Below are 23,470 nucleotides of genomic sequence, written 5' to 3'. Positions count from 1 at the left end.
GTAGGTCTGGTACAGGAGAATATGGTGCAGGCCCAAAGCAAACAGAAGCAGTGGTATAACCGCACTGCCCGAGAGAGAATCTACCAGGAGGGGCAGAAGGTCTATGTCCTGCTGCCAATGCGGCAAAACAAACTGCAAGCTGCATGGGAAGGGCCGTACCCCATTGTCAAATGTCTGAGTAAGGTAAATTATGTGGTGGGCCTTGGAGAGGGAGGTAGGAGGACAGAAGACGTTTCACGTCAACATGCTCAAGGAGCATCATGAGAGAACGCCACATGTTATGCCGGTTTGCAGCCTGCCCGAAAGGGAGGAGGCCGACCCCCTACTAGATCTGCTAGCTGACAGTTGGAGGTGGACTTAACCCTCAACCCTCAACTCTCGTCCCAGCAGAGATCTCAGCTCTTAGAAGTGTTGACGGCTCACCGTGACACTTTTACAGGGAAACCCGGGAGAACTCACCTTGCAGTCCATCATGTGGACACAGGTACACATGCTCCCACAAAGCAGTCCGCCTACCGTGTCTCACTGGAGGTCCAGGCAGACCTCAGGAGGGAGATCGAGGAGATGAAGCAGCTCGGGTTCATTCAGAAATCCCACAGCGCTTGGGCCTCACCGGTGGTTCTGGTCCCGAAGAAAGATCAGACAACCAGGTTCTGTGTGGATTATCGGAAACTGAATGCCATCACAACCTCGGATGCTTACCCCATGCCCAGGATTGATGAACTGTTAGATAAGTTGGCAGGAGCCAGCTACCTGACAATCATGGACCTGAGCAGGGGGTATTGGCAGATTCCCCTGACCTCGGAGGCTCAGGAGAAGTCGGCCTTCATCACCCCTTTCGGCTTATACGAATTTACTGTAATGCCGTTTGGGATGAAGAATGCGCCAGCCACCTTTCAAAGGCTTGTGAATGACTTGCTGGAAGGACTAGAAGAATGTGCTGTCGCCTATTTAGACGACATTGCCGTGTATAGCCCCACGTGGAAGGAGCATCTGGTGCACCTGTCGCAAGTACTGGACAAACTTGCTGCGGCTGGAACTGTTAAGCCTAGCAAGTGCCAGCTGGGCATGAATGAGGTCACTTACTTAGGCCACAGAGTAGGAGGAGGCACACTGAGGCCTGAAATAGAGAAGGTGAAAGCCATTACGAGATGGCCAACACCTCTCACCAAGAAGCAGGTCATGTCTTTCTTGGGAACGGCCGGGTACTATAGGAAGTTCATCCCGAACTATAGCGCCCTGGCCAAGCCTCTGACAGACTTGACCAAGAAGAAGCTGCCCAGGATTGTGTCCTGGACGCCGGAATGCGAGCAAGGCTTCCAGGCCCTGAAGGATGCACTAGCCAGTGCTCCTGTGCTTCAAGCCCCAGATTTCACTCGGAAGTTTGTGGTCCACACGGATGCTTCCGCCTTTGGTCTGGGTGCAGTCCTGAGTCAGGTGAACCAGGCCGGGGAGGAGCATCCTGTACTATACCTGAGCCGTAAGTTACTGGCCAGGGAGACCAGCTACTCCACAATAGAGAAGGAGTGTTTAGCTATTGTGTGGTCCCTGCAAAAGCTACAACACTACCTGTATGGACGCAATTTCACAGTGGTCACTGATCACAATCCCCTCAGCTGGTTGGCACGTCTCGCAGGAGACAATGCGAAACTGCTGAGATGGAGCCTGATTTTGCAGCAGTACAACTTCACTGTGCAGCACAGAAAAGGTAGCTTACATGGAAATGCCGACGGGTTGTCGCGGCAGGGAGAATCGGCCGGAGAGGGCTGGGTTGCTGTGGAATAGGCTTGTGGCCATTTCCCCAGGCAACCTTTTAAAAGAGGGAGGTGTGCCGGCATACATACATAATTCCTCTGGGTAGCCATCTTATATGCTTCTGGCATATGTAAAAAAAAACTGTGAACTCTCATCTTCCTGAAGCCTGGGTCGCCTATGATATAGATGGACACTTTTATTACCACTACTCTTTGAGGCCAGCTATAAAAGGTCATAAAGGCTATACCAGGCCCAGCTCATCCTGTCCTGTAAGATAAGATCAGCTCGCTGTCAAGCCTGGCTGGAGCGTGACGTCATTAATTTCCAGGTCTGGTTTGAGGAGAGCTAATAGCCCTTAATTAGCTCTGGGCATAAAACCAGTCCACTTTCATATTTCATTTATGAATCAACTTATGCCCTTTCTGACACCAGATCCAGGCTCTACAGAGTATTGTGGTTAATTGGGTATCAAATATGACTAGAGGATGTGATTCTGTAGCTGACCTATGGGTGGTAGAAGAACTACAGGTCCCAGCATTACCGTGTGTGGTCTCATTCTGTAGGTAAATAAATAAGGATCGCAAATATGTATTCTGTATAAAAATATGCCGATGTATCAGGGAGATACGGGCTTAAGTATAATCCTCATTGTAGGAACTGAACTTTGATGGGGTCATAAAACACTTGGGGGCCAATCCCTAGGCTTCACAGTCACTCTGCTGCCATTGGCTGACAGGAGTAAGTCTCCTGCCCATGGGAGAGTTCATAAAAATCCATGCACAAGGACAGAGGAGAGAGACCCATGGAACATCACCAGACACTTAATTGGACATTGACGGCATATCCCTGTATCAGAAGAACTTTGAGGGTCTCCCCTGATACATACTGAAAAGGGGTTTGCAAGGATTCAAAAAGGACATATGAACGACCATCTGAAACCCTCCAGAGAAACTAAGTATTCTTTCATCTTTTTCCCTTTCATTTGAACTGTCGTGATTATTTATATTGTTATTATTATTCTGTAGATTTATAGTCATTTTCATTAGACTTGTATGCACTGCTTTTTACCGCTTATTAAAGATTATAAAATCTAAGTGGCCAAGTCTTCCATATTCTAAGCTGCTGAACAACGTACCTTGCCTTTGAAGAGACGTTACCAGGTAGTTAGTTAAATTGCATTTAGGAATTGTAGCTGGGGGTGATTGACTGCGGTTGGTCAGTAAGTGATATCCGGTTCATCCACTGATCTGTGTGATAGTGAATGACCCGGATAGTCGGCTCGTGGACCGGGAACCCACGTGGTGGCAGTTACCGAAGTGTAGTGGGGGGTGTTAGCCGAATGGTAATACCCCGGTCATGTGAGGTCTCTGTGTGTGCACAGACTCTGTCACAGACCACTACGTCACAGCTGTGGGATCCGGAGCGATCGGATCCATAGTTCGTGACACGAGTGAATTCTGCTTTTCAGCAAATCAAATTTTTCTCCTAACTACCTCCAGTGTATGAGATGACACAATCCCTTTAAGGGCTGTTTCAGACGAGCGGATGCCGTGCGTGACATCCGCTCCGTGAATGACAGCCAAGACCCGATGCAGACTGCAGAGACACGGAGCATTAACATGACTGATAATGCTCCGTGCCTCTCTGTGACCGCTTTACTACGAAATCACGGTGACAACTTTATCTCACTGTGATTTCGTAGTAAAGCGATCACAGAGAGGCACGGAGCATTATCAGTCATGTTAATGCTCCGTGCCTCTGCAGTCTGCATCGGGTCTTGGCTGTCATTCACGGAGCAGGATGTCACGCACGGCATCCGCTCGTGTGAAACAGCCCTTAGTCCCCATCTGGGGACTGGAAAAAGGTTTACATCTCATCCGCACCTCAGTTTCCTGTCCTCTAGGGAGTCCTGGGCAGCCTCCTGCGCCTTTTTAAAGTTACCTTGTTCACACCATCTTTAAAGGGGTTTTCCCATCTCATGCAATGGGGTGCATATCGCTAGGATATGGCCCTATTGTCTGATAGGAGCGGGTCCCACCTCTGGGACGCGCACCTATACTGATAACGGAGCGGGGAAGGTGGTGGCTGGAGGACCATGGGTTTTCCCGGTTTTTGGCACCGCCAAGCGCTCTCTCCATAGGAATCAATACGAGCGCAGCCACCGCTCCCATGCATTTCCATGGGGCCGATAGAAATAGCCGAGCCAGCTTTCCCTGAATTCAATGAAGGCCAGTACGGCACCAGCGGAGGTAGTATTTAGTGTAGTATTTTTGTCATGAGTAAGGATCTGTATTTGGTGATCTGAAATACGTAGACCTGATGCACATGTATGGATTTTAAGCACCTATTTATTAAAGCTTGAACACGATGTTTGGAAGCTGGATCTCCTTTCTTCATTTATGATACCACTATCGCTTAGTTCCTGGCGTATGTCAGTGCCTCCTCACTAACTCAAGACCAGGGGAGCCTCGACAACCCTCTTTTTTAGTGTTTAGTGTAGATTCCCGTCCTAAAGAGATCGCCTTGCCGTTGGTGGACAGGCACAAGTAATTTTGTACAAAATGTATTTGCCAAGAATCTCACATTTATAACGTAGCATTAGTACATTTCTATAGTGAGTATGGCACAATTGTATTTACTGTATTATTTGTGTTTGCAGTGTGCTGGTGCATTGTGTTTTTGCTTTTGCGCTGTCGGCCATGCTGACGTGCATCGGTGCATTGGGATGTGCTGACTAACCCCCATTTCTTTCTTCAAAGATATTAATGAGCTATACTCAGGATAGGTTATCAATATGCCCTTTCCCCTGCAATCAGCTATGTAAAGGGGTAACAGCACTTGTGTGAGGGCTGCTTCCTCTTCAGTTACCTGTTCGCCGTGTAACTACAGCTTGACTAGGAAGAGCACTTGTTATTACACTGCGCTGCCTCTATAAGCAATGCAACATGAAGGTAGTTTGAAACGGAAGCAGCCCTCATGCGAGCACCACTACCTCTTCAATCAGTGCGGATGCCAGAAATCGGACCCCGTCTGAGGACAGGCCATCAATACCTCTGCGATGCACAACCCCTTTAAGTGAGGGTGTATGCTGCTTTTTAGCCCTAAAGTCTTGCATCTTCTAGGCTGCAAACTGTGCATACAATGATAGACTGAGGCAGCCTCCGAACTTACATACCTTCCATGAGTGGAGCCTTGATCCGGCCTTCAGTAGGACTTGTCTGGTACGAAGTGTCACACAGTATTCTGTAACCAGAAGTGGAACAGAGGAAATCCTCAGTCTGTAGCAGCCACGGACATAGCCTGATCCCAATGCAAATGATCTTACCAATATCGGTGCCACACAATGGGACTACCTTCCCACAGGAATACTTACACCCAGAACAAGGAAGGAGGATACTGCTACCACCGGTAACCCTCATTCCCTGCACCAGCCCTCCCAGTAAGGAACCATGGAAGAGGACGGGCTGGGCAAGATAGAAAATTCCTCTGCTGTGGATCAGTGGCAGGAACGTCTTCCCCGTCTCCTGTTGGATCAGGTACAGGGGATGAACTTTTTATTGCTGTCTTCCATGTTATTTCCTGTCCCTGGGAGGCGGTGAAACCCTCCTGTCTGTATCGTTGTGGAGGTTCGCGGAAGAGAGAAGCTACAACATCTACACTGTAATATCTCCTCAAATGTTTCCCCTTATTAACTACAGTAAGTGTATTTTTACATTACATTTTGTGTGTTTTTTACAAGTTTCTTCTTCTTTCTGTTTAGGTTCCTAAAATATAGAATTGTCTGTTAATATCTTCTACGTAACAGAATTTTCCTGATATACTCATTAAGGATGGATAGGAACAGAGACAAGATGGCCGAGGGGATAATAAATCTCACCCTAGAGATACTCTTCCAACTTACTGGAGAGGTGAGAGATTCTGATGATGTCACATTACATTATTCTTATCTACGGTAATAACAGATGGACATGGCTATAAAGGTGACGGACTCTGGAAAGTCAGTAGTGATATTTATTACGCTGTCTCCCCATAAACAGGGTTACACTGTAGTGAAGAAGACCTCTAGTGAGGTTCCTTTGTCTGAAGGATGGGGAAGAACCCTAAGCCCAATCACGGGGCCTCCACCTCACCTCCTGATACATGAGGAAATCAATGAACAGAAGATCCTAGAACTCGTCCACAAGATGGTGGAGCTGCTGACTGGAGAGGTGACACTGCTGGGAATGCTGGGACATTATACAGTAACAGCACTGGAGGGGTCTGGGTGATGACGGTGTCATTGTGTTGTCAGGTTCCTATAAGGTGTCAGGATGTCACTGTCTATTTCTCCATGGAGGAGTGGGAGTATGTAGAAGGACACAAGGATCTGTACAAGAACGTCATGATGGAGAACCACCAGTCCCTCACATCACCAGGTAATAGACATGCCTAAATACACCCATCCTTCAATTACCTGTATGTGAATAATGAATTCAGTCACTGTATGTGTCTCCTACAGGTAGACCCAGTAAGAGAAGAACACCAGAGAGATGTCCCAGTCCTCTTCCTCCACAGGATCATCAGGTAGATGGAAATATTCCATATGGTCTGTAGAAGGCTGTGTAGTCCTTGTGTTCAGTCTGGTTTTATCCCATAGTATTATATGTTTATATTTGTGTAATGAGAAAGGTGGAGATGACAGGGTTAAAGCTGACCATAGACATTAGATGTTATCTGTATGTGATCACTATGTTCTGGCTTTGGAGACTGCCAATGGGAATAAGTGACCAACAGGTTGGAGGCCAGTCTTCCTTCACAGAAACAACTTGATGCACACCTCGTCATGGTGAATATACATGTGTGTAAGCTTCCTGCAGCTATCTGGCTCAAATAAACCACGCTGTCATGTCATTATTGGTTGTCCTGATAATTTATAACCTTCTCTATTTTTGTAGAACATTCTGTAGGACTTCTGTGACTGTGAGAGACTTTTATATTTGCAGATTTTGATTCAGGATAAAGATCTGAGGAGAATTAATTCTAGAGAGACCTGTGTGAAGTGTGAAGACCAGTATAAAGAGGAATTTCCTACAGATATCTATCCAGGTGAGTAGTAACCACTAAATAGAGAAGAGTCTTAGACTGTACTTATTCAGCAGCTTTTTTAGCTCCATTGAGTTCTGTTCTGCCATAACAGGTGACACAAGCTGGGAGAAGTGTCCTTGCCACCAGAGTATAAGGGACGGCAAGGTGTTTTTCCCTTCGCCCATGACAGCCCATGAGAGGATCCGCCCCCACAGACAGGAAACCTGCAGAATAAAAGGGCGGACACTCTCCTCCCAATTCATTGTGGTTTCCTGTCTCTGGGGAAGCCTACAGTCTTTCTTTCAGGTTTCTTCCCTCTGGTGGTGCTCGTACGCTGACCCCTATAGTGGGCTTGATTTCTCCCCCAACCTACCTGCTGTCCCCGGGAATATAATGCGGCTTCAGTTGGTGCGCTGAAAAGGACAGGCAGAGGCACAGCAAAACTCCTGAGAGAGTACTTTGTGTGCTGGAGCATGAAGTGCCTGGCGGTATCGCTGATGCGCTAGAGGCACAGACGTCCGGACCCCAGGGGGGAGGAGGAGGAGGAGTTTCCGACAAGGAGTTAGGCCGGGGAGAGCGGCATGGGTCGTGTGGTTCGGCCCGTGGCGTCAGGCGTGACATCATCACAGGGCGCCTATGAGAAGGGCACGCGGTGAACTGAAAGCTGGCATCCTAAACAGCGCTCTGGTGGCCAGTAACAGGAGAAGCATGGAGGAGGACAAGCATTTTGAGGAGTCTGCAGTCCCTCCAGCCTTGACAAAACCAAGGAAAGTGGTGACTACCTGTAAAACTGGGTTGTCATCTGAATGGGAGAAGAGGATGTGTCAGTCCTGTATTGATAAAACGGTGGCTGAGGAATCGCCATCATTTTATAAATGTCTTCAGACACTAGTCAGATCGGAAGTTAATTCTACCTTATCATCCAAAAAAGAATCTAAAGTGAGACGACATAATACTGTACAGGAGCATATTTCGTCTGATTCTGATGAAGATGAGATACACTCCTCATTATATGGGCATTCTGATGATTCATCCCTGTCTTCCTTGGAAGAAGGTGAAATCAGTGGTAAACACAGAAAAGCTTCTAAAAGTCGTACATTCTACTATGGGCATTGAAGAGGCTAAAGAACCCAGGTCCATCCAAGATATTATGTTTGGGGGGCTAGAATCCATACACTGTTTAAAAGCCCTGGGTCAGAAAAAGAAAAATCTCTGCACGGCCTAGACGTTAAAAGGACCTTGATTAATTATCTGTCCCGCACTAAAGACTGGTGCAGATCTTCTTCACTCTTTGTCCTCTTTCAAGGAGTGACTATGGGTAAGGTGGCCAAGTTCTATTGCTAGGTGGATTGTTTCTGCCATATCTTTGTCTTGCATAATCTTGCAATCCGGGTTGTCTCCTCCGGTGGGTCTTAAGGCACATTCTTCCAGGGCAGTTGCTACCTCCTGGGCAGAAAGATTCTCTGTTCCCATAGAGGATATTTGCAAAGCAGCCACCTGGTATTCCCATTCTCCTTCAATCTTTTTTAACCCCTTAGGGACCGGGCTCATTTTTTGCAAATCTGACCAGTGTCACTTTATGTGGTGATAACTTTAAAAGCCATTCTGAGATTGTTTTTTCGTCACATATTGTACTTCATGACACTGGTAAAATGGAGTAAAAAAAATCATTTTTATTTTTAAAAAATACAAAATTTGCAAATTTCCAAGTTTCAATTTCTCTACTTCTATAATACATAGTAATATCTACAAAAATAGTTATTACTTTACATTCCCCATATGTCTACTTCATGTTTGGATCATTTTGGGAATGACATTTTATTTTGTGGGGACGTTAGAATGCTTAGAAGTTTAGAAGCAAATCTTGAATTTTCTCAGAAATGTTCAAAAACCACTTTTTAACCCCTTGAGGACACAGCCTTATTTCACCTTAGGACCAGGCCACTTTTTTGCAAATCTGACCAGTGTCACTTGAAGTGCTGATAACTTTAAAACGCTTTGACTTACCCAGGCCGTTCTGAGATTTTTTTTCCCGTCCCATATTGTACTTCATGACACTGCTAAAATTGGGTCAAAAAAGTATATTTTTTTGCATAAAAAATACCTAATGTACCCAAAATTTGAAAAAATTAGCAAATTTCAAAGTTTCAGTTTCTCTACTTCTGTAATACATAGTAATACCCCCAACAATTGTGATGACTTTACATTCCCCATATGTCTACTTCATGTTTGAATTATTTTGGGAATGATATTTTATTTTTTGTTGTTACAAGGCTTAGAAGTTTAGAAGCAAATCTTGAAATTTTTCTGAAATTTACAAAAACCCAATTTTTAGGGACCACTACAGGTTTGAAGTCATTTTGCGAGGCTTACATAATAGAAACCCCCCAGAAATGACCCCATTCTATAAACTACACCCCTCAAGGTATTCAAAACAGATTTTACAAACTTTGTTAACCCTTTAGGTGTTGCACAAGAGTTATTGGCAAATGGGGATGAAATTTGAGAATTTCATTTTTTTGACAAATTTTCAATTTTAATCAATTTTTTCCACTAACAAAGCAAGGGTTAACAGCCAAACAAGACTGCATCTTTATTGCCCTGACTTTGCCATTTACAGAAACACCCAATATGTGGCCATAAACTACTGTACGGCCACACAGCGGGGCGTAGAGTGAAAGGTGCGCCGTTTGGTTTTTGGAAGGCAGATTTTGATGGACTGTTTTTTTTGACACCATGTCCCATTTGAAGCCCCCCTAATGCACCCCTAGAGTAGAAACTCCATAAAAGTGACCCACCTAAGAAACTACACCCCTAAAGGTATTCAAAACTGATTTTACAAACCTTGTTAACCCTTTAGGTGTTGCACAAGAGTTATTGGCAAATGGAGATGAAATTTGAGAATTTCAATTTTTTGGCAAATTTTCCATTTTAATCCATTTTTTCCAGTAACAAAGCAAGGGTTAACAGCCAAACAAAATGCTATATTTATGGCTCTGATTCTGTAGTTTACAGAAACACCCGATATGTGGTCGTAAACCGCTGTACGGGCACACAGCGGGGTGCAGAAGGAAAGGAATGCCATACGGTTTTGGAAGGCAGATTTTGCTGGACCGTTTTTTTTTTTACACCATGTCCCATTTGAAGCCCCCCTGATGCCCCCCTAGAGTAGAAACTCCAAAAAATTGACCCCATTTTGGAAACTACGGGATAGGGTGGCAGTATTGTTGGTACTAGTTTAGGGTACATATGATTTTTGGTTGCTCTATATTACACTTTTTGTGAGGCAAGGTAACAAGAAATAGCTGTTTTGGCACCGTTTTTATTTTTTGTTATTTTCAAAATTCATCTGACAGGTTAGATTATGTAATATTTTTATAGAGCAGGTTGTCACGGACGCGGCGATACCTAATATGTATACAATTTTTTTATTTATGTAAGTTTTACACAATGATTTCATTTTTGAAACCAAAAAAATCAAGTTTGTGTCTCCATATTCTGAGAGCCATAGTTTTTTCAGTTTTTGGTCTATTATCTTGGGTAGGGTATGATTTTTGCGGGATGAGATGACGGTTTGATTGGCACTATTTTGGGGTGCGTATGACTTTTTGATCGCTTGCTATTACACTTTTTGTGAAGTAAGGTGACAAAAAATTGCTTTTTTACACCGTTTTTTTTTCTTTTTTTTTTTTTACGGTATTCACCTGAGGGGTTAGGTCATGTGATATTTTTATAGAGCAGGTTATTACGGACGCGGCAATACCTAATATGTATAGTTTTTTTATTTATGTAAGCTTTACACAATTATTTCATTTTTGAAACAAAAAAAATCAAGTTTTAGTGTCTCCATATTCTGAGAGCCATAGTTTTTTCAGTTTTTGGGCGATTATTTTAGGTAGGGTCTCCTTTTTTGCAGGATGAGGTGACTGTTTGATTGGTACTATTTTGGCATACATACAACTGGGCAAATCGCCCAGAGATGTGGCGAAGTACATTATGCACTTTGGCCCAGGTGAAAGGGGATGTTTGCAGCAGCTGTGAGTGAAAGGGCCCTAAGAGCCCTGTGTGCCTGTCCTGTGTGACGCAATCCCTATACTAATAGTGTACCTGTGTGTGGTACTTCCGGAAACACTCCCCTAAGCATAGGGCAGGGTGGTCAGGGCAGTCAGGACAGAAATAGCGGGTGCCACGCCTTATTCCACTCCTGCTACAGACACAATTTTTTTTTCGGGGTGGCTCTTGGGTTGAGGTACCAGCAACGACATTGGGGAAATGTCGCTCGTGTAGACGGCTCACTACACTGGTGGTTGGGGCCACGGAACCTCCTGGATACAGGAGGTTCTCGATGATCTCTTCCTGAAATTTGAGGAGGGATCTTGTTCTCCCAGCCTTACTGTAGAGAACAAAACTATTATACAGTGCCAATTGAATTAAATATACAGACACCTTCTTATACCAGCATCTGGTCCTGCGGGAAAGTAAATAAGGAGCCAACATCTGGTCATTGAAGTCCACCCCTCCCATGAGCAAATTATAGTCGTGGACCGAGAGGGCCTTTTCAATGACACTGGTTGCTCGTTCAATTTGTATTGTCGTGTCTGCGTGAATGGAGGAGAGCATGTAAACGTCACGCTTGTCTCTCCATTTCACCGCGAGCAGTTCTTCGTTATACAAGGCAGCCCTCTCCCCCCTTGCAAGACGGGTGGTAACGAGCCGTTGGGGGAAGCCCCGGCGACTAGGTCGCGCGGTGCCACAGCAGCCAATCTGTTCTAAAAACAAATGCCTGAAGAGGGGCACACTTGTGTAAAAATTGTCCACATAAAGATGGTACCTCTTCCCACTGCTCCCCAGGTAGTCAGGGCAACCGACCGGCTCCAGGTTATTTACCAGTCTATCTTTACCCTCATAGACTCGAAATTTGTGCGTATAGCCTGTGGCCCTTTCACAGACCTTATACAATTTGACCCATACCGGGCGCGCTTGCTTGGGATGTATTGTTTGAAGCCAAGGCGCCCGGTAAAATGTATAAGGGAATCATCTATGCAGATGTTTTGCTAAGGGGTATACAAATCTGCAAATTTGGTGTTAAAGTGGTCTATGAGGGGCCGAATTTTGTGGAGCCGGTCAAAAGCTGGGTGGCTTCTGGGACGAGAGGTGCTGTTGTCACTAAAGTGCAGGAAACGCAGGATGGTCTCAAATCGTGTCCTGGACATGTCAGCAGAGAACATGGGCATGTGATGAATTGGGTTCGTGGACCAATATAACCGCAATTCATGCTTTTTTGTTAGGCCCATGTTGAGGAGAAGACCCAGAAAAGTTTTAAATTCGTAAACTTGGACGGGTTTCCACCGGAAAGACTGGGCATAAAAGCTTCCCGGGTTGGCGGCTATAAATTGAGTGGCATACCGTTTTTTTCTGCCACGACTAAGTCCAAGAGCGCCGCAGTCAAGAACAGCTCAAAAAACCCCAGTGCCGATCCGATCTGAGCTCAACCCGAACTCCAGACTGGGCGGGGAAAAGGGGAACAACTGGTGTGGCTGAAGTTGGGGGCTGCTGTGATGAATACCACCCCTCGTGCCCGCTGACATCAACCACGTCGAGCTCACGAGACCTGGTATTATCACAGGGTTTACCAAAAACGTGAAGTTACGCCCTCCAGAGGAGCACGTAAGGTCAGGCTGGTATAGTTTACACACACACCTCCTGTCCACGCGGGCACAGAGAGGCAACAAGCTGAGACAGCCTTTTCACTGCCGCAGTGAAAACAGCACACACTCAGCCCGGGTAACTGCCACCAGTTTCTCGTTTGATAAAAGTCCGGTCCGCTAACGGGATTATATAGGGTCAGAAACCAACCCGCGGTAGCTTATAACTAGGCCAAAACACGGACGTGGGGATTCGTGATCGAGATACAAGATAGCACAAGATTAAATTATATATTTAATCGCTATAAGAGCACACTAGATATAACACACTATACACAGACAATAAATATACAGTGGTCTGAGGTTACAGATTACAGGGTATATGGTTACAATAGGATTAAGCAGTGTGAAAGTAAGTTACCAAGTATGATGAAAGTTCCTTGGCGATGTCCTGAGCTGGAGGCCACACGAGGGGCTGTGATCTCCTGCTATTTCCTGGGTCCCTCTAAACACATGTGTAGGATGTGACCCCCCTTCAGAGAAAAGACCCTGCCTACTTGCTGGCACCAGGCTTTTAACCTGTAGCTGGTCCACCCCCTCCCTGCCTCAGGGAGGGGTCAACTCCCCCTCTTCTGGGCTGACGGTGAATGACCCACAAAACCCTTTAGGGGTCATAGCTCCAGACCAGAGGGTCACAGGGAGATGGTTCTGGGACTAATGGACCTGCCTGGGTTCCGGCTACAAGTAGAGCCCAAACCTGGTACTGGTAGGTGGCTTCTATGGGGAGATATGGGTATCTCCCTACCCCGACTGGGTACGAGTAAACAAAGACCATGGGACCGTACCTCGTGGCCATCGGGACACAAATATGTATCCGGTTTGCGCCTGCGATGGCCAGGTGATTCATAGTTCCTTATGAGAGGTAGGTGCCAATATGTCTAGGAAATCTCATTGATCCAGGCCAAAGCAGATACCCACAGCAGGGGTTTTTCCTGCAGATTCAGGTGGCTCCCAACTGCTGCACAGAGGTGTGAACTTCTCCTTGAAGCTTGGACCCCCTGAGGGGTGTCTTCCTGGCCAACTGACACTCAGTTGGCTGGGGGGGGGGGAGGAGTGGAAACTTATTTGGCATGTACACAGAATTACAATCAGAGCTGGGGGCTTTGATGCAGGGAAATCCTGTCAGCAAATGGGGGGTGTGAGGACATGGCTGACAGTAAATATTAATCCATATTCCTCACAGCTGCCAATAAGGGTTTGCCAGCACCTCAGGGACTCTAGGGGCTCTATGGGACTGTCTGTGCGGTGGCTGCGACGGGGAAACTAATGCACGTGCCACCGTACCAGCTTCAACTGCCCTTCTGGTGCTCGCCACTTCACCATGTTGTACGGCAGTGCTGGTACTAGGTCCAGGATGGGCTGCGCTGCTGGTGTATGCCTCACCACGTAATTCGACAGCGCCAGCCCCACTCTGCTGCCCTTGAAGCGGATCCTGCGCAACCTGTGGTCTAGCAACACGGGGCTGGGTACGCCTGGTGGTATCAGGGACCTCAACCTCATCGTCCGAACTTTGGGTCAGACTGCCACTGCTTTCTACAGGTTCGTATTCTGATCCGCTGGATTCGTCAGATGAGGGTTCCCATTCCTCATCCGACTGGGTCAAAGGCCTGTAGGCCTCTTCAGAAGAATACCCCTTACTTGCCATTTGGTCAACTAAATTTAGGGGGTATTCCCTGAGACTACCCAAGAAAAAAAGCAAGCCTGTCGATTGATAAAAAATATCAAAACAGATTTTTTTATCGCCGCAGCACTTGTAAAGTGATTGTGCAGTGATAAAAAAATAATAATTATTTGTCACTGCGGCGGGGAGGGCGTGGGTGAACGCACGTGTGGGCGACCGATCAGGCCTGATCGGGCAAACACTGCTGAGTATAGTTTTTAATGACATTAGCTGTATGTTTGGGGCCGCTGTCCTGCTGCAGAATCAATTTGGAGCCAGTCAGACACCTCCCTGATGGTATTGCATGATGGATAAGTATCTTTCTATATTTCTCAATCAAGCAGCCATGAGGGCCCTAGATGCAGGGGATGGCCAAGGAAACCTTTTGTAGTAGATGAAAAGTGCATCATGCTTGTTTCCCTTCAAAATCGGAAGATGTCCAATAGCTTCATCAGCTCAGAACTGGCAGAAACCATTGGGACAGGGGTGGTCTTCATGGAGGAATTGCAGCCAAAAAGCCATTTTGATATGGAAACAAGGCCAAACGGCTGAACTATGAATGAAAACATGTGAACTAGGGTGCAGAAAATTGGCAGCAGGTGATCTGGACTAATGAGTCAAAATTTTAAATATTTGGCTGTAATAGAAGGCAGTCTGTTTGCTGAAGGCCCAAAGAGTGGTACAGCAGTAATGAGTTTCTGCAGGCAACAGTAAGCATGGCGGTGGAGGCTCCTTGAAAATGTGGGGATATATTTCAGCAAATGTAGTTGGGGATTTGGTCAGGATTAATTGTGTCCTCAGCATTGAGTAATACAGGCAGATACTTATCCATCATGCAATACCATCAGGGAGACATCTGATCCACATCAGCTCCAAATTTTTTCTACAGAAGGACTACAGCCCCAAACATACAACCAATATTATTAAGAAATATCTTCAGTGTAAAGAAGTAAAAGGAGTCCTGGAAGTGATGATATAGACCCCCCCAGACCGATGATCTCATCACCAGTGATGGCCAGTTCGCAAACAAACACATGCTGGCTGCCATCTTGATTCACAAGTCCGGCGATGCACAGGTAAGCCTTTACCTGTGCCTGTGTCGCAAGCCGGTCTGAAATCAAATGCGGTCCCCAGGAGCAGGCAGTTCCGAGAACAGCTGCCGGGGGCCTTCATCGGGCTGTTCTCGGAACTGCCTGCTCCCGGTGACCGCATTTGATTTCAGACCAGCTCCTGGCACATACACAGGTAAGGGCTTACCTGTGCATCGCCGGACTTGTGAATCAAGATGGCAGCCCGCATGTGTTTGTTTGCGAACACTGCGAACTGGCCATCACTGCTCATCACTAGATCTGTCTGAGATTACATAAAGAGAAGAAAGGATTTGAGTAAGCCTACATCCACGGAAGATCTGTGGTTAGTTCTCCAAGATTTTTGGGACAACATCCCTGACAGGTTCGTTTAAAAACTGTATGCAAGCTGATGGAGGTTTCGGATTTCCTGATTTGCAGACTTACTACAAAGCAATACAGTTAAAAAGGTGGCTACAACTATGCATTCCCAAATATAGACTGATAGGCTCTGACATAAAATTAGCACTCATGTCGGAAAGACAACTTGCTGGACTGTGGGGCTTGGAGCAATTGACAGAGACTCCCTGCGGTATCACGAGAGGTATATATCTGACCAAACGCTCTATACACACTAAGGTCCCCCTTTTCTCTGACCCTCCAAGACATCTAACTGCAGACCTTATTCCTCATTTATTGCATGCGCCAGTGGCTTATACCCCGCAGTTTTGGAAATCCCTACAAAACATCCCATGCATTTGTTTAACTGATAAAAATAAACTATTAACACTTCTATTTTTGAAAGTGGCATTTTTCCACACCTGCCTTCTTTTGCACAATACAGTATGTTGGACCTATGTGTGAAGAAAGATCATCACTTGCATCAAAGCCATGGCCATTTTGTATTGTATGTGACCCTACTGCTCTTACCCTCTGAACTGCTCTCTGATAAGCTGTAAGTACATAGCTGTCATATAGTGTGTGACGGATACCACCTAAGAGCACTGATTCAAAGGTCACTTTATGATTATCCACTGAGCGTTTCACTAGGAAAGCGTTTGGGCAGGCATACTAAAAAATAACCCTCTGAAGATGATGGCTTCAACGCAGCAGTGGACAACTACAAGAGAAGAGCATGGTGGCCTACCAGCATGATCTACTGTTCCTTGCTGTGAGGTTCACTGTTAGATTGTCATCTGCTTTCCCATCACTGTTTTGAGCTGGCCATACACTTCAGAATGCTCGTTTGGCTGAAAGCTGTCTCCAGAATCTCCATACATATGCACGTTGGCCTTCGCCAAACTACATGTTTTGTGAATAGGGAGAAGGGAAGACACCTTTGAAGGCTGCTAATCTACCCAAGAACCAAGTGTCAAACATGTTGAAACTTCCCGATCCTTAAACACATTAAATGGTAGGTGGGTTCAGTCAACATTAATCTAACATGACCAGCTTCAGTCAATTCATAATTGCATTTTCTTACTTACAGTATCTTGCAATTTTATGGATACCCTTTTATAGAAATGCTATAAATTATCAATATAATTTTATGGTTATAAATAATAAAAGCTGTTTTATTCTTGGCAGGTTACTGTATCAGGAGCTCAGAGGGACATTTGATAGTACAATCATCTGCTTTAAAAACTGAAGAAATAACACAAGATACATATGAAGCGCATCCCATTATCCAACATGTACCCTCAGCCCTTCACAGCAAAGATCTAAATCCTTTTCAACATCTATCATCTGATTCATCACAGACTGTAGAGCAAAATACAAGCCAAAGAAGTGATGTTGTACCTAAAAGAGCAAACACGGATGAGAAGCCATTTTCATGTTCAGAATGTGGGAAATGTTATAGTGTTAAGTCATCTCTTGTTGAACATCAAAGAACTCACACAGGAGAGAAGCCATTCTCATGTTTAGAATGTGGAAAATGTTTTACCCAGAAATCGAAACTTTTTAGACATCAAAGATGTCACACAGGGAAGAAGCCGTTTTTATGCCTAGAATGTGGGAAATCGTTTTCTCAAAAAGCAAATCTTATCGTACACCAAAGAACTCACACAGGTGAGAAGCCATTTTCTTGTCCTGAATGTGAGAAATGTTTCGCAAGAAAAGCAGATCTTGTTGAACATCTTGGAATTCACACGAGGGTGAAAGCATTTTCATGTTCAGAATGTGGGAATTGTTTTTATACAAAATCACAGCTTCTTGTACACCAAAAAACTCATAAGGGAGAGAAGCTATTTTCATGTACGGAATGTGGGAAATGTTATAGCGTTAAGTCATCTCTTGTTGAACATCAAAGAACTCACACAGGAGAGAAGCCATTCTCATGTTTAGAATGTGGAAAATGTTTTACCCAGAAATCGAAACTTTTTAGACATCAGACAGTTCACACAGGAGAGAAGCCATTTTTATGTCTCGAATGTGGCAAATGTTTTATAACAAATGCAGAGCTTGTTGTTCATGAGAGAATTCACACAGGGGAGAAGCCATTTTCTTGTTCAGAATGTGGGAAATGTTATACTCAGAAATCACATCTTTTTCGACATCAAAGATGTCACACAGGGAAGAAGCCGTTTTTATGCCTAGAATGTGGGAAATCGTTTTCTCAAAAAGCAAATCTTATCGTACACCAAAGAACTCACACAGGTGAGAAGCCATTTTCTTGTCCTGAATGTGAGAAATGTTTTGCAAGAAAAGCAGATCTTGTTGAACATCTTGGAATTCACACGAGGGTGAAAGCATTTTCATGTTCAGAATGTGGGAATTGTTTTTATAAAAAATCACATCTTCTTGTACACCAAAAAACTCATAAGGGAGAGAAGCTATTTTCATGTACGGAATGTGAACAATGTTTTAGTTGGAAAACGCAACTTGTTGAACATCAACGGACTCACACAGGGGAGAAACCATTTTCATGCCAAGAATGTGGGAAATGTTTCATAAGAAAATCAGCTCTTGTTAAACATCAGAAAATTCACACAGGATAGAAGCCATGTCCAGGCTAAGAAAGTGGGAAATTTTATAGTGATAAATCAAACTTTGTTCAACATTAAAGAAGCCACACAAGGGAGAGAAGGCGAGGGCTAACTTCCTACACCCTACTTAGCGATGGCTCAGCAGTAGGAGCCAACCGTAATATATAGCCAGGCTTTCTCTGCAATGGCCAGGATTGGAGCTAGCTCTGTTCCTGGCTATGTAACCCCATTAGATGCCACAGTCTGTAGTAAACATACCTCAAAGTGGTAAAGCAGATGGAGGGGGCTCACTCTGACCCTATATCATGTACCTTCCCCTGGGCAACGAGATCAGAGTAATCATAATTGGTATAGCAGCTGGAGGCTTAATGATGGCCTCCAGGTTTGTAAAGTGCAGACCTTGCACAAGGGTTTGATAGGTTACCTGTCTGCAGAATACTAACAGGCACACATTTATGACTGTACTACATAATTAGTACAGTGTACAGTCGTGGCCAAAAGTTTTGAGAATTACATAAATATTGGAAATTGGAAAAGTTGCTGCTTAAGTTTTTATAATAGCAATTTGCATATACTCCAGAATGTTATGAAGAGTGATCAGATGAATTGCATAGTCCTTCTTTGCCATGAAAATAAACTTAATCCCCCAAAAAACTTTCCACTGCATTTCATTGCTGTCATTAAAGGACTTGCTGAGATCATTTCAGTAATCGTCTTGTTAACTCAGGTGAGAATGTTGACGAGCACAGGGCTGGAGATCATTATGTCAGGCTGATTGGGTTAAAATGGCAGACTTGACCTGTTAAAAGGAGGGTGATGCTTGAAATCATTGTTCTTCCATTGTTAACCATGGTGACCTGCAAAGAAACGCGTGCAGCCATCATTGCGTTGCATAAAAATGGCTTCACGGGCAAGGATATTGTGGCTACTAAAATTGCACCTCAATTAACAATTTATAGGATCATCAAGAACTTCAAGGAAAGAGGTTCAATTATTGTTAAGAAGGCTTTAGGGCATCCAATAAAGTCCAGCAAGCGCCAGGATCGTCTCCTAAAGAGGATTCGGCTGCGGGATCGGAGTGCCCCCAGTGCAGAGCTTGCTCAGGAATGGCAGCAGGCAGGTGTGAGCGCATCTGCACGCACAGTGAGGCGAAGACTTTTGGAAGATGGTCTGGTGTTAAGAAGGGCAGCAAAGAAGCCACTTCTCTCCAAAAAAAACATCGGGGACAGATTGATCTTCTGCAGAAAATATGGTGAATGGACTGCTGAGGACTGGGGCAAAGTCAAATTCTCTGATGAAGCCTCTTTCCGATTGTTTGGGGCATCAGGAAAAAGGCTTGTCCGGAGAAGAAAAGGTGAGCGCTACCATCAGTCCTGTGTCATGCCAACAGTAAAGCATCCTGAGACCATTCATGTGTTAGGTTGCTTCTCATCCAAGGGAGTGGGCTCACTCAAAATTTTGCCTAAAAACACAGCCATGAATAAAGAATAGTACCAAAACACCCTCCAACAGCAACTTCTTCCAACAATCCAACAACAGTTTGGTGAAGAACAATGCATTTTCCAGCACGATGGAGCACCGTGCCATAAGGCAAAAGTGATAACTAAGTGGCTTGGGGACCAAAACGTTGACATTTTGGGTCCATGGCCTGGAAACTCCCCAGATCTTAATCCCGTTGAGAACTTGTGGTCAATCCTAAAGAGGCGGGTGGACAAACAAAAACCCACAAATTCTGACAAACTCCAAGAAGTGATTATGAAAGAATGGGTTGCTATCAGTCAGGAATTGGCCCAGAAGTTGATTGAGAGCATGCCCAGTCGAATTGCAGAGGTCCTGAAAAAGAAGGGCCAACACTGCAAATACTGACTCTTTGCATAAATGTCATGTAATTGTCGAAAAAAGCCTTTGAAACGTATGAAGTGCGTGTAATTATATTTCACTGCATCACAGAAACAACTGAAACAAAGATCTAAAAGCAGTTTAGCAGCAAACTTTGTGAAAACTAATATTTGTGTCATTCTCAAAACTTTTGGCCACGACTGTAGAATGTAAGCTGTCAACGGACTGAAATAATATGATTTAAAGTAGTGTTGAGTGAACTGAAGCAATCGAGGCAGAATTCGCTCCAAAGTTTAGGAAAACTTTGATTCGCAACAAATCCAAATTTCCTTGCGCTTTGTGGTAACGAATCAGTATTTCATAAAATGGCGGCTGCAGGTGTTACAAAGTGAAAGTAAGAAGTCCGGGAACGTAAGATCCTCCATAATGCCGAGCAGCCAGCCAATCTGCAGGTAGTTATCCCCTATGATGTCACAGCCCTATAAAACCCTCATCCCATACGGTCTCTGCCATTGTTCTGTGAGCTGATCCTAGGGAGAGATGTGACAAGCGCTCATGTGCTAGGGCTAGTGTTGCTGCAAAGTGTTAAAAGAGCAATATTTGAGAAGGAGACTGCAGGGAGAGTGTATCGCTGTGTGCATCACGTTCTAGAGCACCGACATTCAGAGTTAATCCATTAGTTTAGTGTTAAAGTTACTGTGCTTCAGTATTAAAGACAGGTAGTAATATATCACCATGTGCATCACTGTGCAATGTACCGACATTCATAGCTAATCCGTTCTTTTAGAGAAACAGTTACTGTGCATCACTATTAAAGGCAGGTCTTATATATCGTCTTCTGCATCACTGTGCAGTTCACTGACATTCATCGCTAATCCCTTCTGTAATTTGTAGCATTGCGCTACGTTCGTATTACGGGCAGGTGTAATTTCTCACCCTCTACATTAGTGTGCAGTGGAGTGAAATTTATCATAGCTAATCCCTTGTGTGAACTGTAGCAATACATTAAATACATATTGAGAGTAGGTGTACTTTATCGCCCTGTATATAAGTGTGCAGTGGAGCAAAATTTATCATAGCTAATACATTCTGTTAGCTGCCTGTAGCGTTACATTGCACCCATATTACAGGCAGGTGTAATTTTTCACTCTGTACATAAGTGTGAAGGAGAGTGAAATTTTTCATAGCTAATCTGTTCTGTTAGCTGTAGCATGACATTAAGACTGTATTATGGGCAGGTGTCATTTATTGCCCTGTACATATGTATGCAGTGGAGCTAATACCTTCTGTTAGCTGTAGCATTAGGTTATGTCCATATTTCGGGCAGGTGTCATTTATCACCATGCACATAAGTTAGCATGGCGCGATGCAGGGTGTGTGGGATAAGGTGAGGCGTGGACAGTGTGCTAATGTTGAGACAACAGCCCTGCGTCAAAACATGAAGCATCACCATAAAGCAGAAGGAAGCTCTTGTTCCTTAGACTTCAATGTCACCTATTGCTTCTGATGCTTCTTCTCCTCGTCACTTGTTTCGTCAGCAATCGATTAAGAGATTGAAAATTCTGATTCTTCTTCTCCTCGTCACTTGTTTCGTCAGCAATCGATCACGAGGCGATTTGCAAAAAGACAACAGCATACGTGCAATCATATTTCAGAGAACTGATAGCTTGTGCCCAGCCAAAGTTTTTCCAAAAAAGCTGTATCAGGCCTGCACACATACATTGAGCAGAAGGTTGTCCGGTCCTTGGGCCTCTTGGTGTCTGGTAAAGTTCACACCAGTGCTGACATATGGAGTTGTAACTATGGTCAAGGACTAGAGATGTCGCGAACATAAAATTTTCCGTTTGTGAACGGCGAGCGCAAATTTTTGCAAATGTTCGCGAACGGGCGAACCGCCATTGACTTCTATAGGCAGGCGAATTTTAAAACTCACAGGGACTCTTTTCTGGCCACAGTAGTGATGGAAAAGTTGTTTCAAGGGGACTAACACCTGGACTGTGGCATGCCGGAGGGGGATCCATGGCAAAACTCCCATGAAAAATTACATAGTTGACGCAGAGTTGGGTTTTAATCCAAAAAAGGGCAATACATTTTTTTGAATAACGTGTATCGATCAGGTAGTGTAAGGGTTACACCCGCTTCATAGACATTGACAGACCAAACTCCCCTTTTAATGCACCGCAAACAGTCCATTTGCCCAACCGCAAACTCCCCATTTGCACAAAGTTGGATACCAAGCTAGCCATGTCCCATTGATGTCATTGAGGGTTTCTTCGACATGCCTTCACAGTGACAGACCAAACTCTGATACACCAAACTGAATTGATTTAGGAAAAAGCAGCTTAGGTCGGTCCTCTTACTCCCAAGTTGGGGCACTGCGCGTGCACGGAGCAATGTGTTGTGACACCCTATATGAGTGGTGTCTTAACTAGTACTATTCCTATAACTTTAATCCCTGTTACGTCCCCTGTCCGGGGACGTGTGTCGATTTGATTAACCATTGTCGAATTAACGAACGATTACGACATCCTGAAATAATGTAGTTCTGAGCTCTGTACTTGCTTTGTATTGGAATTGATGGGGATTTTTTAAATTGTCTGCATTATTTCTAATAAACTATTAAGAGACTTTATTATGGTTTTTTTATTTTATGTATTAAAAACCCATACAACTTTAAAAAAAAAAAGAAAGAAAATTAATGTTTTTTTCTATGAAAAATTATCCAGCCGATCGCTTTTAGTCTGATCATAATGAAGCAACGGCCTTATCATCTGGGGTGTGGTAACATTGCCAACACACTCATAAAGGTTATGATCGCTTCATTGTGATACGCAAGCCCCTTCACCACAACAAGGTACCGATCACGAAGGGGAATTGACACATGTATGTGCCTTTTTTTTTTTTTTTTTTTTTTTGCAGCCACAGTGCAGCACCAGAGGCCAGAAAAATTAGGCATGTACACATGCCTGAAAAATTAGGTATTGTTGCAGCCGCCGGAAAAATTTATGTTTTCCAGGCAGAAAGGTGACTAAAATATTACGGCTTGAACCCTAGTTGGTGGCGGAGAATTTACGAAAGTCATCCGGTATGCAGACATTAAATACAGCAGCGTGGGGACCATTTTGAGGCCAAGGCATGTCATCAGGCCTTTTGTTAGTCAAACGTATCCCCCACTGTTAGCCCCTTCAGGATCCATGCCTCATTCATCTTAATGAAGGTGAGGTAATCAACACTTTTTTGAACGAGGAGACTTCTTTTGTCAGTGACAATGCCTCCTGCTGCACTGAAGGTCCTTTCTGACAGGACAGTTGAAGCGGGGCAGGCCAGAAGTTCTATCGCAAACTGGGATAGCTCAGGCCACAGGTCAAGCCTGCACACCCAGTAGTCAAGGGG

At 44.6% G+C, this 23,470-nt stretch overlaps 1 protein-coding gene across 3 annotated transcripts in view; it reads left to right on the top strand.

The window, feature by feature from the left end:
- The window catches only part of LOC122925102 (gastrula zinc finger protein XlCGF57.1-like), a 139,304-nt gene extending 120,472 nt beyond the window's left edge, over positions 1-18,832 (top strand). Inside the window, exons 2-7 of one of the 3 annotated variants that reach the window (XM_044276619.1) lie at positions 5,514-5,663; positions 5,793-5,963; positions 6,047-6,170; positions 6,254-6,318; positions 6,738-6,840; positions 16,839-18,832. In XM_044276619.1, the coding sequence (XP_044132554.1) occupies positions 5,586-5,663; positions 5,793-5,963; positions 6,047-6,170; positions 6,254-6,318; positions 6,738-6,840; positions 16,839-18,250 (1,953 nt within the window). In that variant the 5' untranslated portion in view covers positions 5,514-5,585 and the 3' untranslated portion in view covers positions 18,251-18,832. The remainder of the gene's footprint in view (positions 1-5,513; positions 5,664-5,792; positions 5,964-6,046; positions 6,171-6,253; positions 6,319-6,737; positions 6,841-16,838) is intronic. The other 2 variants (XM_044276618.1, XM_044276617.1) reach the window with 2 other exon arrangements.
- Positions 18,833-23,470: the final 4,638 nt, after the last annotated feature.

This window comes from Bufo gargarizans, chromosome 1 (genome assembly GCF_014858855.1).
Source record: "Bufo gargarizans isolate SCDJY-AF-19 chromosome 1, ASM1485885v1, whole genome shotgun sequence".
In the NCBI taxonomy this organism is placed as follows: domain Eukaryota; kingdom Metazoa; phylum Chordata; class Amphibia; order Anura; family Bufonidae; genus Bufo; species Bufo gargarizans.
Note: the sequence above shows the minus strand (reverse complement) of the source record. Positions and strands in the feature narration are given on the sequence as shown.